The sequence below is a fragment of the Hyla sarda genome, chromosome 7 (assembly GCF_029499605.1).
Source record: "Hyla sarda isolate aHylSar1 chromosome 7, aHylSar1.hap1, whole genome shotgun sequence".
Classification (NCBI taxonomy): Eukaryota; Metazoa; Chordata; class Amphibia; order Anura; family Hylidae; genus Hyla; species Hyla sarda.
In genome coordinates this window covers 176,711,168-176,728,884 of record NC_079195.1, presented here as the reverse complement: position 1 = coordinate 176,728,884, position 17,717 = coordinate 176,711,168, and the positions used below count along the sequence as shown (strand labels likewise).

Here is a 17,717-nt window from a genome sequence, read left to right as displayed (position 1 = left end):
GCTCACGTCATCATCCACACAGGCCCAGAGGATCCACCACCTGCCGTGACCGTAACAGTAAGATCCAGCCATGGATCCTGCAGGGGTGCCTTTGCCAGATGTCTCAGATCTTCCCACCTTCGTGGCTCAACAGTCGCAGCAGTTAGCCCTTCAGGCGCAACAACTGAATCAACTTTCAGTCATGGTGCAACTGCTCCTTGCCGCTTAGCAGCTGCAACAACACCTGTTCCTGAGCCTCCTCAGGTGTCTGCAGCTTCCTCCAGGACCAAGCTTCGTTTGTCCTTGCCTTCAAAGTATGACGGAGAACCCAAGCTGTGTAGAGGCTTTGTGACACAGCGTTCTATCAATCTTGAACTCATGGCGGATCTGTTCCCAAAGGAGCGTGCTAAAGTGGTGTTTGTGTTCAGTCTACTGTCTGGAAAAGCTTTGGCCTGGGCTACTCCTCTCTGGGATCATAGAGATCCGGTCTCCTTGAACCTGTCAGCCTTCCTTGCAGAAATCCACAATGCATTTGAAGGACCTGCGTGAGCCTCCTCTGCTGAGACGACTCTACTGAACCTCTGCCAAGGGAACTCCTCCGTTGGCGACTAACCAGTTCAGTTCCACACTCTTGTCTCATAACTTTCTTGGAATGACGAGGCCTTGTGTGCTACCTTTAAAAAATAACTTTCCTCTAGAATCAAGGATTATCTTGCTGCACAAGACACTCCGGCTAACCTGAGCGAACTTATTCATTTAGCCACTCGAATTGATGTGCGTTTTGCCGAGAGGCAGGAGGAACTTCCTTTGGAAAAAGAACCTGCCCGAACACTGCGTTTACCTCGTCTGGCCCCTGTGTTCCAACATCCACCCCTACTCTCTACTTTGCCTTTTGCCAAAGAGGCTACGGAAGTGGACCGTTTTCACTTAACGCTGCAGGAAAAATCCTGTTGACGTGATGAGAATTTGTGCCTATATTGTGTCAGTCCGGAGCACTTTCTCAAAGACTGTTCTATAAGTCCCCCGCGTCCAGGAGAACGCTCTCAACTTGGACAAGTAGGAGTGGCATCCCTTGAAGTGAAAATTACCTCCCTTCGCTTGACCCCCCTGGTTCAAGTATTTCCCTCTGCCAAGGCTTCTTTCATCGCTTCTGCTCTTTTGGACTCTGGTTGCGCTGGTAACTTCATTGGTTCCTCCCAGGTCCAGAAAACCTGTCTTCCAGTGTTTCGTCTTACCAAGCCCTTCTACATCTCTTCTGTTATTGGACAAAATCTGAACTGTAAGGTGCAATTTCACATGGAACCCCTCTTCATGCAAGTAGGAAATTTGCATAAGGAAAAAATTGAGTTCTATGTGCTACCACATTGTACTTCTGAGCTTCTTCTTGGTCTTCCTTGGCTTCAACGTCATTCTCCACAACTTGACTGGAAATTTGGTGAAATCACTTATGGGGACAATATTGCCAAGATCACTGTCCTGTTCCCCCTGTGATATCTTCTGTGCCTTTTAAACTCAGACGTAAAGCCTTGAATTGGGGACATTCTTCCTTGCCAGTTGATCACCTTAGAAGTCTCCACCACAGAAGCCTACAAGTTCCTTACAGCCTTTGCCCATTCCAGAAACTCCCTGGTCTTATGTAGTGGGGAGACCAAAGGGGGCGGAGGTACTCTCTTCTTATGTCCCTGCTGCCGGCGGGGCTGGGATTTGCATCGCAGCCCGTCACTCACCTCCCTCATCTTCTGCCTCTCCATGTCGTCGCAGCCCCGGCGTGCGTGCTTCTGCCTCCCGTGCACGGGAGCTGTCACTCTTAAAGGGCCAGTGCTCATTAAATCAAGTGTCTACACCTGCATCCTGGTCCTTAAATATCAGCGCCTCCCTTGGTTCCCTGCCAGATCTTTGGTTGTCTATTGCTGTGTCTCTGTTACTGTGTACCTGTTCCTTGCTACCTTACCTACCCTGCACCTGTGTTACCTGCCCTGACCTACTGCCATCTTGCCACATCCTGCCAGTTTCCTTCTGGGCCACGCCACCTCCCAGCCACCTGTGTGGACGAGTCATGCCAGGGGTAGCGACCTGGGTGCCACCTACCGCAGCAAGACCATCCCGCTTTGCAGCGGGCTCTGGTGAAAACCAGCAGCACCTTAGACTCCGCTCCCTGGCACGGCTCATGTCATCATCCACACAGGCCCAGAGGATCCACCACCTACTGTGACCATAACAGCAGTGTCTAGAGTGTAAAGAATCCTGTGTGTCTACCAATTTATTTCCCAAAGGAGCATGTATGGACATTTCTAAAGTGCTGCATGGACTCATCCCCTGTTGTTATTAACTATCCAGACCTTTGAAGGACATTTGATACCAATATGCACCAGGAACTGTCACTAGGCCTCAGTGGCCACTGTTAGTCATCCGCCGTCCAGGACTGGGCACCAAGAATGGCTGTATTCGAGAGGGGGAGTTTGTGGTGGCCCAGTATGGGAAGTGTTACCCCATACCCTTGCTGCCCTGTCAGGCAGCCTCCCTACAGTGTCTTCTGGCCCCCCTTGCATCTGTCCCCCCCCCCCCCCATGTAAATATTTTTCTAATGTATTATACCATGTAATGTGTTCAGGAAGCGTTGTCACTTAAAGACTGTTTACCATGTGACTTGTCATGTGATTGCTATCCAGGAGGTACCAGTGACCAGGTGATCTCAGGAGTGACCTATGGGCTCCCTGCTAGTCTCCCCCATATAAGCCCTGGGTGGAGCTAGCTCTCTCTCTTTCCTTACAAGTCTTTTCTGAGGTCAAGTCAATTCCTAGAGAGTGTCCTGAGTCATAGGAGGCCTCAAGTCCAGTCTGCAGCTAAAGTAAGCCAAAGACACAGTATTGTCAGTCATCAGTCAAATCAGTCAGTCATCATTTGTCAAGTCAATGTGGCCTGCATGAAATTGACCCCATCTACTACAAGTCCCAGCAAGCCCTTAAGGTCTCTGTGTCACTGGTCACCTCCGTGGGCCCTGGCTGAACTGTATAGACTTTACCATCTGTCTACCCTCAGTAAAGCTACCGTTATCCATAACTTGGCGTCAGAGTCATTATTGCCCTCGTGCCTAGCCCAGGATCTAGTATACCTTTGGGTGATATTGAGGATAAACCACGCCCTGGTGTCACGAATACAAGGGGTTAATGCTATCTGCCCCTAGCGTAATTCCATCTGCCCTTTGCATCACACCCTCTACCACATATTAATCCTTGTTACTCCGTTATCCCCTCTTACCCGTCACCCTGTGTTATACTACCCTATATCACATTCTATTATACTGTACATTATCACCCTGTTTCCCCCTGTTGTTTACAGTCTTCCCATTATTTCCATAATCTTACTCTCTGTTATATCCTGTCACTCTAAGTCCCTCATTGTCACTCTGTAATACCATATCATCCCATGTCACCCTCTATACTGTTTCAGTATGCTCTGGTTTCCTATAATGCACAGGTATCATCCTACAATTCCCTATAGCTAGGTAGGATATGCAGTGTCCTAACAGCCTGGAGCTGAGCACACTCATATTTATCATCCAGTGCTGCATGTGTCTATGTATTGTAGTAAGAAGTCACTCAGGTAAGGGCAGACAAGCAAGAGGAATGAGGCCGAGCTCAAGTAAGAGGCTAAGGGCTCCAACCTTCTTCCCCACTGGATATTGATGGCAACAGTAGGGCTCTGGGCTTCAAATAGCTGCTTAGGATGCTTTACTGCCAGGATCTAGTGCACTATCATCAGCATTTTGGGTTTACACTGTGGCCCAGAGTTGCAGGGTCCTTTCCCCCGCCTGTTTCCTCACAGGAATATTTGTAAGTGGTGGGCTTGGTGTGCATGAGCGGCTGGTTTCAGATGTGGCGCACACTGGGCACATCCAGCCTGCTGCTTACAAATAGCTGCAGGGGGAAGTAGATTTTTTCCATTAGGCTACAGCGCAGCAACAGCTTCTGTATCAAAAGTGTGCAACTTCTCTTTTACTCATTCAAGTGCCGACCCCTAAAAACTGCAACCCTAGGTATGTGTCCTTGTGTGCCTTGAGGCAAATATGGCCCTTGCTTTAGGATGTTTGCTAGTAGTGTGGGGATGCACTGGAGGTACAGGATTTTCCTTAGTGGTATGGGGGTACAATGAAGGTAAATGGATAGCTGTAGGATGTTTGTGGTGTGGGTATGGTCTGGTCTGGCACCCTATATGGATCACTCTTCCTGCTAATGCTAGAGTTTACTAACTTTTGCTTTATTTGTTGTTTTTTTGCTTTATAGCTGTAGGATGTTTGTGCTGTGGGTGCACTGGAGGTTAATGGATAGCTGTAGGATGTTTGTGCTGTGGGTGCACTGGAGGTTAATGGATAGCTGTAGGATGTTTGTGCTGTGGGTGCACTGGAGGTAAATGGATAGATGTAGGATGTTTGTGGTGTGGGTGTACTGAAGATAAATGGATAGATGTAGGGTGTTTGTGCTGTGGGTGCACTGGAGGTAAATGGATAGATGTAGGATGTTTGTGCTGTGGGTGCACTGGAGGTAAATGGGTAGATGTAGGATGTTTGTGGTGTGGGTGTACTGAAGTTAAATGGATAGCTGTAGGATGTTTGTACTGTGGGTGCACTGGAGGTATATGGATAGATGTAGGATGTTTGTGGTGTGGTGCACTGGAGGTAAATGGATAGATGTAGGATGTTTGCGCTGTGGGTGCACTGGAGGTAAATGGATAGATGTAGGATGTTTGTGCTGTGGGTGCACTGGAGGTAAATGGATAGATGTAGGATGTTTGTGCTGTGGGTGCACTGGAGGTAAATGGATAGATGTAGGATGTTTGTGCTGTGGGTGCACTGGAGGTAAATGGATAGATGTAGGATGTTTGTGCTGTGGGTGCACTGGAGGTAAATGGATAGCTGTAGGATGTTTGTGCTGTGGGTGCACTGGAGGTAAATGGATAGATGTAGGATGTTTGTGCTGTGGGTGCACTGGAGGTAAATGAATAGATGTAGGATGTTTGTGGTGTGGTGCAGTGGAGGTAAATGGATAGATGTAGGATGTTTGCGCTATGGGTGCACTGGAGGTAAATGGATAGATGTAGGATGTTTGTGCTGTAGGTGCACTGGAGTTAAATGGATAGATGTAGGATGTTTGTGATGTGGGTGCACTGGAGGTAAATGGATAGATGTAGGATGTTTGTGCTGTAGGTGCACTGTAGGTAAATGGATAGATGTAGGATGTTTGTGATGTGGGTGCACTGTAGGTAAATGGATAGATGTAGGATGTTTGTGCTGTGGGTGCACTGGAGGTAAATGGATAGATGTAGGATGTTTGTGCTGTGGGTGCACTGGAGGTAAATTGATAGATGTAGGATGTTTGTGATTTGGGGGTGCACTGGCTGGAGGTAAATGGACAGTTCTATGATGTTTGTTTTTGGTGTGGGGGTGCAATGGCGGTACATGATGAGTTGTAAAATTCAATTTAGTGATGTGGGATACATTGGAGGTACATGGGCAGATGTTTGTTAGATGCAGGATAACACTGGCGGCACATGTGGAGCTACAAGATGCTTAAAAATCTTAATCCTTCCAGTACTTTTTAGGGGCTATATATGTCAGAGGAAATGCTTTACTTTTTAGATTTGTGTGATGTCATGACCACAGAGCTCTCTGATGACCTCTGCTGTCCATTTTAGGAACTGTCCTGCGCAGCATATGTTTGCTATGGGGATTTTCTCCTGCTCTTTACAGTTCCTGAAATGGACAGCAGAGGTAAAGCATTTGCTCTGTAGTATATAGCTCCTAAAAAGTACTGGAAGGATACAGATTTTTTAAGAGAAGTAATTTACAAATCTGTTTAACTTTCTGGAGCCAGTTGATTTAAAAAAAAAAAGTTTTCCACGGGAGTACCCCCTTTAAAGGATGCCTACAGGACTGTCAGGGCAGCATCCATATATTTATCCGAGAGGGACAGGATATTGACTTGAATTAGAATCTGCGCACTGGCGTAAGATGGGTGGTTGTTATCTTTAGATCCATTGTTGAGCTGATTTAGAGATCCCTCAGCATGTCGCCCCTCCTCACCTGTGATAAAGGGTCTCTGAGTAATGCCAGACCTGCATAAACTTGGCTTTTAACTAACATCAATTCTTCAGTAAGTGGCATCTTAATGCACTTTAAATTATAGTCCAGCCTCCCCGGTACAAGATAAGCACAAACAGAGTGATATATGCTCATTCACTTTCCCTCTCAATCTAGATTCTAAGCTTCATGTCATCAGTTCCATCCCAACACACTTCAGGCAAGTGTTTCCTAATCATTATTTATTACTGTTTTTTACAATCTATCTGATATGGGGCTTTATATCTAATAGGCTACAAACCTCTTGGTCAATCCTTTTCTAGCGAGATTAGGTTTCAGGAAAATAAATGTTATAACTGGTAGCAAAAAAAAAAAAAAAAATGGGTAAAAGTCATATGAACATTCTAGAGCCTTTCTGGGGCAGGTAACAAGTAGAACAAGAACAGATGTGGTCAACAAAGCTAGCGTGAAGTACAATAGTACTAACTCACTGATCCAATGGAAAAACTTCCCCATAAAATATCATTGGATTTAACTGGAAGAGCTGGAACTATTAGGCAGGCAATTGGGCAGCTGCCCAGGGCCCCACTGAAAACTTTAAGGGTGAAATTTGTGGATTAAAAGGCAAAAATCCATGCTATTCCTTAAGATTTCTTTGTACATTTTGTTTGATACTGTGTCTAAGTTGTTGATAATAAGTGTTGAGGCAGGAGCAATATAGACTTTCTGTGTGGGACAGGTATCCACTGTGATCTATCACCACTTGCCTGTAAAGTGACTGGTTAAAAGGGGACTCCAGTGGAATTTTTTTTTTTTTTTTTAATCAACTGTTGCCACAAAGTTAAACAGATTTGTAAATTACATCTATTTAAAAATCTTAATCTTTCCATTACTTCTCAGCTGCTTCATGCTCTACGAGAAGTTGTATTTCTTTCTCTAGTTCTTTTCTGTCTGACCACAGTGCTCTCTGTTGAATTCTCTGTCTGTATCAGGAACTGTCCAGTGCAGGAGAGGTTTGCTATGGGGATTTGCTTATACTCTGGACAGTTCCTGACATGGACAGAGATGTCAGCAGAGAGCACTGTGGTCAGACTGAAAAGAATTCCAGAAAGAACTACAACTTCCTCTGGAGCATACAGCAGCTGATAAGTACTGGAAGGATTAAGATTTTTAAAGAGAAGTGATTTACAAATCTGTTTAACTTTGTGGCACCCATTGATTTAAAAAAAATTGTTTTCCACCGTAGTACCCCTATAAAGCAAACTTAATAGTCAGAAGACATATATTGTAGAAAGGGGTAATGCTGGCAATGGAACTTAAAGTGTACCTGTTATCAACGAAAACTATTATATAATGTAGATAATAACATTATATGTATATTTGAATTATACATTGGTTAAAAATATGTATATTTTTGTCCCTGCAGCTATTGCTTGTGTGTCTCTATGAGGAGTCCAAATACAGGAAGTGAGGGTGGACAAGCAGGGCTCTGTACACTGAGGACAAGCAGGGCTCTGTGCACTGAGGACAAGCAGGGCTCTGTACACTGAGGACAAGCAGGGCTCTGTGCACTGAGGACAAGCAGGGCTCTGTGCAGTGAGGACAAGCAGGGCTCTGTACACTGAGGACAAGCAGGGCTCTGTGCACTGAGAACAAGCAGGGCTCTGTGCACTGAGGACAAGCAGGGCTCTGTACACTGAGGACAAGCAGGGCTCTGTACACTGAGGACAAGCAGGGCTCTGTACACTGAGGACAAGCAGGGCTCTGTACACTGAGGACAAGCAGGGCTCTGTACACTGAGGACAAGCAGGGCTCTGTGCAGTGAGGACAAACAGGGCTCTGTGCAGTGAGGACAAGCAGGGCTCTGTGCAGTGAGGACAAGCAGGGCTCTGTGCAGTGAGGACAAGCAGGGCTCTGTGCAGTAAGGACAAGCAGGGCTCTGTGCAGTGAGGACAAGCAGGGCTCTGTACACTGAGGACAAGCAGGGCTCTGTGCATTGAGGCTCTGTGACATGCTACGGGCTCACACATGAAGATGATTGACAAGCCAGAAGCCTGCACAGAGCCCTGCTTGTCCTGCCCTCATTTCCTGTATTTGGACTCCTCCTGACTTTAGGTAAATTTTCTCTCATGGTTCTTCTTTTTAAAGAAAGACACTTGCAAACCAATGTAGTTAATGGAAAATCTGATTTACTGAACTTCTTTGCATACATTGGAGCAGGAATCTTGATGGTTACAGTTCTCAGATGAGGCACATAAGCTTAATAATTACAGTTACACTAGAGGCATTCTGGCACACAACACTAAAAGGAGAATACAAAATTCTAAAGTCTCTGTTCTATTCACAGGAGCTCCTTTCAGTCCTCTGTTATTTAAGGATATTGTCTGGTGATATTCATATTTAATTATTATTATTTTTTTTATATGGCTGGGAGCGCAGTAAAAATAAAAAATAAGACATACTTACCTGCCCCAATCCACTGTTGTTCTGACACCTCCTGGCCCCATTTCTTACCCTGCTCTCAAGGGTTTTATACTCAACACCGCCACCTAGTAGGCTTATTCCAGTGTGTGGTGGTTTTGGCACTATTAGGTGTAAAAGCTTGTAAATTAAATGAGAATGATTGTTTGCGGTGGCTGACAAAGATCTGCCAAAAATGGAATTTGTCCATAACAACAGTTCAGCTTTCATTTCTATGATTTCTTTGTTAAAATGAACACTGACCTGTGATTGTTTGTTATATGCAAATTGGCCCAGACAGATTGATAAATCCATATTTTCTAATGTAGTCCAGCAACAATACATTATAAATGAGATGAAACAGAACACATAAGACACATAGAACATAATCTGTATTTGCAAATTTAAAGCAATTATATGGGTACAACTAGCGCAGTCACTAAAGTTAAGCAAGAGGAACAATATGTATGTCTTAACCAATATTTGTTTTATTTGGTATTAGTAGTCTAGACTCCCTCATGTTCATTTTATAAATGAAAGGGTCAAATAGGATCTTCTGAAATGTTCTCCATTGGGACTGGCCATCTTTATATTCTCAGTTTGGTCTGACAGCCTAAGGTTAGGGAAAGTGAAAAGCCCTCTACCAAGGTCAGAAGATTCAGATCATGTTCCAGACTTGTCATATTGTTTGACAGTAGATATTGAGTATTGGACTCCATGGAGATTTTAAGGTTATTAAAAGATCTTTATTCTCTAACTCCTACCTGTCTAGTATACTTCCATCTTATTCAACAAAACTATATATATATTTATATTGTGCAACAATTTAAACATTAACAAAATTCAATGAAACCTGTTAATAATCAAATTTATTTTGTAGTCAATACAGTCATGTCCGTACTTTGCTATGTCAACCAGCACTATAAGTAGAAGATACATGTGTTTAAAGGGGTATGCCAGATTTTTTTTTATTTGACTATGCTACAGGGGCTGTAAAGTTAGTGAAGTTCATAATATAGTGTCTGTGTCTGTGTGTGATGGTTTTCTCACAATTCTTTTGTTATTTTCACTCCAATATTTATTTTTATCAGCATACAAAATGACTGTTGTCTCAGATTTTTCCCAGCTTGCAATGCGGCCAAGACCGGACTCACTAGTCAGCTGATGACAGGGAGCCTGTCTGCTTCAATGGGTGGAGGGATCGCTTGGTGGGAGAGAGATCAATCTGTAACTGCAGGCACCCATGATTGAAAACCACAGGTCTTTTTAATGGATGCAGCTCATTTATGTTTCAATGGGTGGGGTGGCTGATGTGTGGGAGGGAGGAAAATGGAATTGTGGGATTTGTAGTCAAAAAAAGAAAAGTCAAAAGGAAATACAAGTTCACAAACAGCTAGCCACAGTATTATGGTAATCTCACAACATAGCCATTTAGCCCAAGACAAGCGCAGATCCTTCCTAAGCATGTCCATTACTGTCTGCCAGGTACGTACTAAAATCACCTTATGGTGGATAACCCCTTTAATATGGATACATTGTGGGGACAACAGAAAAACAGAGGAGAAAAAGAACAAAATAGGGCAAATAACACATGGTAAGGACACAGAAGTATGTCAGAATTTGTATATATGTGTCCAAGTTTTATAACTTTCCATTCTGCACTTTTGTGAGGTCTTCTAAGTCAACAATACACCAATGTGTAAAGTACTTCTTAGAAACAGTACCTTTCAAGCTTGCAGTTTTGACCTTATGCCGATTTCAATTGCGCATAATTTATCATATTGCTGCGATGAATGATGAATTTTTAAAAATGTTTTTCAATGTACTTTTCTGTCATGTGGTTTATACATTAAGTGCAGTTGCACCAAAATTGTGGGACTTTTTCAAAAAGTTGCATATAATAAATATGGCACATAACCACACCCCATTTATACTGAAGTTATGCCTCTTTGTCAGAGGTGACCAAAGTGACCATATTTTTGAGTGAAAGAAACTTGGGCACAAAATGTTCAACTTTTTTAATGCCAGGGAACTGGAATCTAGTATAGCAAAGCGCCTGCAATATTCTGGTTTGCTGTCTGGGTGTGTTCACAATGGCAGAATTGTTTCCATTGTTCTGCTTTGTCACAGAAAAACAAACATAATGGCAGAGCCTGATCCCTCTCATGTAGGACATCAACTGTGCCCAACAAATCTCATTGCCTTTAAAGGTGTTATCTAGGAATAGAAAAACAGTGCACATTTCTTGCAAAAAACGATCTCCGTCTGTCTCCAGTCTCCCAAATTAATTTGCTCATTTCTAATTGTCACTATTGTTTTGAACAAGTAAATTAACAGAGACAAATGAAGGACACTTACGCATCAGAGAGTTGGAGGGCGATGTGCTTACGAGGTTGTAGCAGCGCACGGTCCCATTACTTGACTGGACAGATACGGTGTAATGACCGTGTTCTTCGTATAGCTGCTTCCAGCTGTCAGGTAAAAACAGAAAGGAGATAATCAGTAATTATTGTAATTAGCACTAACTGGTGCAGAGTCCTGGGCTGTGAGGAGAAGCTGCCATGTCCGTAATGAGATACAAATCCTCCGAGCAATCAATGATGTGAAGCTGCCAGGTCAAGCACTTACCATCAAACACACGTGTGATACTGTCATTTATAATATTGTAACGGAACAGGAAAAACAATGTAACTGAGTTAAAGGAAGTCTCCTAGCAAAACAAATACATCGTATTGTGCCTTGTGCAGGAGCTGAGGGGGTGCTTGACTCAAAGATACTAACTTTGGCATTAGAATCCTAGGGGTCTTTAAGAGATACTCTTATGGTGTCCAATTGAGGTGCATTGAATGTGGTTACAGTCTCTGATTTAGAAAAGCTTTTGGAGAAAAAATATTTTTGTGGCTCTCCATGTTTTCCTTAAAGGGGTACTCCACTGCCCCAGTGTTTGGAACATTTTGTTCTGAACGCTGGGTTCGGGCTGTGGGGGTTGTGATGTCACGGCCCTGCCCCTCAATGCAAGTCAATGGGAGGGGGTGTGGTGGCTGCCACGCCCCTTTCCATAGACTTGCTTTGAGGTGGTGTGGCATGATGTCACAAGGGGCGTGGCCGTGAAGTCGCAACCCCCGCAGCCGGCACACAGCGTTCAGAACAAAATGTTCCAAATTCTGGGGCAGTGGAGTACCCCTTTAACAAAATAGTAATATAAGGCATAGCCTGAAAGTGGACAGCAGGTCAAGTTGTTGGATTTTGTTATGCATAGTAACCACGGCATTGCTTGGTTTAGTTGCTGTGGGCATGTCAATGGGGAAGTGTGTGTCCCTGTGGAGAAACTCATGTCCATATATGAAACCTTCAAAGATTATATGGGTACAAAACTAAGCCAACTAATAGATGGTGCAAAATTAGACTAAACAATCTAAAGATGCACCCAATTTATCAAACAGCCTTAGACACGGTGATAAAACAGGCACATTTTAGACTCTCTAGTATAAGTTTACAATTTGTAAGAATTAGACAGGATTTATGTATGTTCTCCATTATATCATGCATTTGCAATGTTAAAAAATTTCACAATAGCTTTGTGGAAGGCCTCAGGGGTAGGGGTAGTGTAGTCAGTGTATTGCTTCAGTATAACAGGGGTCAAGGTTAACCCTATTGTTCGTGATGCCAGGCTAAGGGCTAGTATGCTGAGGTAATTCTCCGGCCTATCGCCGCCCTTCCCAGTAACGATAGGTGCATGCATAAAATGACTGAAGGTCCACAAGGTAGTTGAACTTGGATAAACTTTACTTAAAGACTTGCGGCGCATCCAATGAACAGTAACAGTCTCATTAACACAGTCTCCATACACTTCAGTGACTGACAGTTGTTGCGGACCTTGACTTTTGATATAAGTCTCAGAATTTAGGGTAATTTGCGAAGATCCGTCCGGATTTAGGGGTTAGAAATGGCCCGGTGATCATGCAGAGTGTTTAGGGATTGATTACACTCACAGTTTTGTAAAGATCAGCCGTCGCCGCAAGGCTCGGGCCTAACTCACTGATGACAGCAGCGCAGATCCTTCCCTGTCAACAGCCCACGAGGAAAGAGAGAGAGTAATGGCCGCCGCTCCCTTATATGGGCAGGGGCAGGGCCGTTTTGGATTGGTCCAAATCAGCTGTCACTCACTGTTACATAGCCTGATGGGTAAACACCTGACTTCCTACAAAGGTCCTTGAACTACAAAACCATAGAGTCTTTGGAACGCATCATGTGACCCGCAGGTCCTGCGACTCTAACTAGGCAAGTACACTTACGATATAAATAAATACATTATATTTAAATAATTTTAATTACAAAAGGGGGGACAAGGGGCTAACTAAGGATGAGGACCCCACCTACACCTAGGGACTCTGACTTTGGGGACCCCACAACAAGGCAGCGGATGCAATCCAGTAACGGGACACCACATATTGTTGTGTAGATGTGGCAAAGGTTCATCTAGTTCTGTGGTGGTCAAACCAACATATTGTGGAGTCCTCACATGCGGCCTCTGAATTTGTCAATAGGTAACAAAGCATCACATTCAACCAGAGATGGCAAAATGGGAATCAACACACACGACTATCACATTTTTCACATAACTATATCTGCAGCCACTGTTTTTCCCAACATATATGACTCAGTTATGTAATGTATATGTGGCATGCTTATGATAACGGTCTGTTGGAAGATAATAATGCCACAGTGCTTTCATAAGCTATTGGTTAGGCCGAACGCTCAGTGTAACAGATCATAGGTGTGGATCTGCTGTGCCACCTAACTAATATGGATTGGGCCACTTTTGAGGGTGTCATCCAAGTAGCCCTGGGGTTTTTTAATTTATACCCTCACCTAGGAGGATCTTATCTTTGCTGCTAGGCACTGGCAGATCACTACTTCTGAGAGTAGTCCTGGTGTGGAACCAGAGACACTGATGCTAAGCACTAAGGCGACAGGCAGGGGCAAATCCAGGTACAGGCCAAGGTCATGGACAGGTAGCATACAAACATAGTCAGAGACAGGCAAACTGATCCGGAAGGGGTCTGCCTTTTATAAGGGCGCACACATGAACCCAACAGGCAGAGGAACAGGAGCAGAGACAACAGCTATGAGGCAGTCGGCAGGAGAACAGCCAGGAGCACTAAAACACAAGGTAATCCGGGAGCTATGTCCGTCAAGAGAGAAAGTACAACTGCAGAATGGGCCCACTGGCATTACACTTAGCATACAAGAGCCTGATAATGATGCTGGGGTGTTGTGCAGCTGCACCATATGTTTTTGCCTTTGCCTAAGGGACGCACTTCAGGACCCCCAGTATCTCTGTATTGATGGACACAATAAAATCAATATAACAGGCTGTTTAAGCTGAAAGCAACAGATGATTAATATATATGTGGCCTCTCACCACAGCCAAGCCAGATCACCCTGCTCTGTACTGACGAGGGGCAAACACCCCGAAACAGCTGTCTGCAGATGGGTCCTCTTTCCTCCTGGAGAGAGTTCTGGCTTGGCATAAACCCCAATCAGTTCTGAGACTTCTTAAACGAGCCTGAGCTGTTTTGCAGGACACACTACCTGTGAAGGTGGTGTGGTGAACTAATTTAAATATTTTTTTACCCAGAAGCCCGCGGAGTGCTAAATGGCCTAACTTGAATCTCCGTTACACCTGAAGAGGTGTCCTCTCCCCGAGGAAAGTACTGACCCCGTTTAATGCCACAGGCCTCTCACCACAGCCAAGCCAGATCACCCTGCTCTGTACTGACGAGGGGCAAACACCCCGAAACAGCTGTCTGCAGATGGGTCCTCTTTCCTTCTGGAGAGAGTTCTGGCTTGGCATAAATCCCAATCAGTTCTGAGACTTCTTAAATGGAGCCTGAGCTGTTTTGCAGGACACACTACCTGTGAAGGTGGTGTGGTGAGCTAATTTAAATATTTTTTTACCCAGAAGCCCGCGGAGTGCTAAATGGCCTAACTTGAATCTCCGTTACACCTGAAGAGGTGTCCTCTCCACGAGGAAAGTACTGACCCCGTTTAACCCCTTAAGGACGCAGGACGTAAATGTACGTCCTGGTGCGGTGGTACTTAACGCACCAGGACATACATTTACGTCCTGTGCATAACCGCGGGCATCGGAGCGATGCCCGTGTCATGCGCGGCTGATCCCGGCTGCTGATCAAAGCCAGGGACCCGCCAGCAATGGGCGTCCGCCATTAACCCCTCAGGTGCCGGGATCAATGCAGATCCCGGCATCTGCGGCAGTGCGCGATTTGAATGAATGATCGGATCGCCCACAGCGCTGCTGCGGGGATCCAATCATTCAGAACGCCGCACGGAGGTCCCCTCTCCTTCCTCCTTCCGGCTCCTGGCGTCTCCTGCTCTGGTCTGAGATCGAGCAGAAGATGACCGATAACACTGATCTGTTCTATGTCCTATACATAGATCAGTATTAGCAATCATGGTATTGCTATGAATAGTCCTCTATGGGGACTATTCAAGTGTAAAAAAAAATGTAAAAAAATTTAAAAGTAAAAAAAAAGTGAAAAATCCCCTCCCCCAATAAAAAAGTAAAACGCCAGTTTTTTCCTATTTTACCCCCAAAAAGCGTAAAAATAAATTTTATAGACATATTTGGTATCGCCGCATGCGTAAATGTCCGAACTATTAAAATAAAATGTTAATGATCCCGTACGGTGAACGGCGTGAACGGAAAAAAAAAAGTCCAAAATTGCTACTTTTTGAATACATTTTATTTAAAAAAATTAGAAAAAATGTATTAAAAGTTTTTTATATGCAAATGTGGTATCAAAAAAAAGTACAGATCATGGCGCAAAAAAAATTAGCCCTCATACCGCCGCTTATACGGAAAAATAAAAAAGTTAGAGGTCATCGAACTAAAGGGATTATAAACGTACTAATTTAGTTTAAAAGTTTGTGATTTTTTTTAAGCTCAACAATAATAGAAAAGTATGTAATAATGGATATCATTTTAATCGTATTGACCCTCAGAATAAAGAACACACATCATTTTTATCATAAATTGTACGGCGTGAAAACAAAACCTTCCAAAATTAGCAAAATTGCGTTTTTCTTTTTAATTTCCCCACAAAAATAGTGTTTTTTGGTTGCGCCATAAATTTTATGATATAATGAGTTATGTCATTACAAAGGACAACTGGTCGCGCAAAAAACAAGCCCTCATACTAGTCTGTGGATGAAAATATAAAAGAGTTATGATTTTTAGAAGGCGAGGAGGAAAAAATGATAACGTAAAAATTTAATTGTCTGAGTCCTTAAGGCCAAAATGGGCTGTGTCCTTAAGGGGTTAAAGCCACAGGCCTCTCACCACAGCCAAGCCAGATCACCCTGCTCTGTACTGACGAGGGGCAAACACCCCGGATCAGCCGGACGGATGTCCGGGCAGTATATCTGCACACATTCACTTATTTATTTCTTTTTGTCTCACTGTGTCACTTTTTGCGTGTTGTGTGTTCACAGGATTTGTCAGGATCTGTCAGGACCCTTCTGGGTGTCCCTCCTGGCGGTCTAGGGGAGGTGTGTGTGGCCATTAGGTTCCGCACCTCCCTGCAAACACCCCGGATACTCCTGCTTTGGCAGGGTACCTACCGTTATCGGCTCTGCGGGCAGATACCTTGGCTAACGCCAAGGGGGATGCCGGGAGCATTTGTGGTCCCCTAGTAGCTTCGGCGAAAAGGGACATCGAACCTGGAACCTCGCAGGTACCTTTTGGTCCGGAGGCGAAGGGTAAGGTTTGTTGGGGGGCCTCTCTCCTATCGGAGAAGGGCTTGCGATAGACCGCATCCTTTGTGCACGTTTTTTTAGTGTAACACGTTTGCACTTTTTCTTGCACTTTGGGTGATTTGAGAGCACGTTCCTCGGCTTTAAAAAAAAAAAAGAAACAGCTGTCTGCAGATGGGTCCTCTTTCCTTCTGGAGAGAGTTCTGGCTTGGCATAAATCCCAATCAGTTCTGAGACTTTTTAAATGGAGCCTGAGCTGTTTTGCAGGACACATCACACTACCTGTGCAGGTGGTGTGGTGAGCTAATTTAAGTTTTATATATATATATATATATATATATATATATATATCAGTATAGATTTATGCATTATGAACTTAAAAAAAAACTAAACAAATACAGTATTTTAGCCTATTTTGATGTGTAAATTTGTCAAGGCAGTAAAGGCTAAAGGAGATCGTTCCTCATACATCAGGGTGAACTCTGAATCAACTTTTATTCGGTGAACAAAAAGGCCAAGCCTGGGAATTAGTCACATGTAAAGCGGAAGGAGTTCATTGTATGATTATCGCAGGGTGCCCATTGTACTCCCCTCTTATTCCTGGGCAGTGACCTTTCACCCATCTCAGCACAAAGGCCCCTTTGAGGTGAGGTTCAACTTCTAAACAGAGAGCTCTATCTAGATCTACAGAGTGTGGGTCAGCGATGGGTGTGCTGACTGACCACCTGCGTATTTTTCTTTTAAGAATATAACCGTGACATCGATTTTCCAGCTAAAGTCACTAGAGCACAGAGTGAGGCACAACGCAGTAGTATGGAGCCATAGATGGTGCTGAAAAGGAGGGCATTCACTTCAACCTCTGTCTACCAGGCCTTTCTGACATGGCCTCTCTTCTGCAGCCATAACTGTGATAATACACAAGAATATCATGGTGACAGATTTTGAACAGTGGATAAAATGAGAACTCATTACTGAGTTAACAAAAATAATTTTTTTTGCCTCATGAAACAATTGAACTTGCAGCTGAAATTTCTGCCCAACAATCATTTAGCTGGCAATTATCATTTATCTATGGCGAGGGAAGCCATGTATTTCAGCATATATTAGCAAATAACCAACATATTTCTGTATCAATTCCTGTTGGACTTTTAGGATCTCTGCTTGCAGTCATTTATTGGTAACTACATTTTTTTACCTCTAGTGCAGGGGTGGGGAAACTTTTTTCTGTGGAGATTTTTATGCCACAATTTGTGGGCTATAAAAAATGATCAACTTTAAAATGAACCCATGTTTTAATGGCTGGAATTGCTTCTCTCTGGTGAGGTGTGTCATGTTAGCTAGTATGGATGATGTTGCTACTCGCAACTGCTTTTCCAGGTGTACGTCATGCAGTCCGGGGTAGCTTGCACCTTTAAGGTTTTTCCCC

At 44.0% G+C, this 17,717-nt stretch overlaps 1 protein-coding gene across 2 annotated transcripts in view; it reads right to left on the bottom strand.

The window, feature by feature from the left end:
* The window catches only part of LOC130282764 (proto-oncogene tyrosine-protein kinase receptor Ret-like), a 597,601-nt gene extending 586,651 nt beyond the window's left edge, over positions 1-10,950 (bottom strand). For both annotated transcript variants that reach the window (XM_056531399.1, XM_056531400.1), the window contains exon 1: positions 10,874-10,950. In XM_056531399.1, the coding sequence (XP_056387374.1) occupies positions 10,874-10,877 (4 nt within the window). In that variant the 5' untranslated portion in view covers positions 10,878-10,950. The remainder of the gene's footprint in view (positions 1-10,873) is intronic.
* Between the last annotated feature and the right edge of the window lie 6,767 nt (positions 10,951-17,717).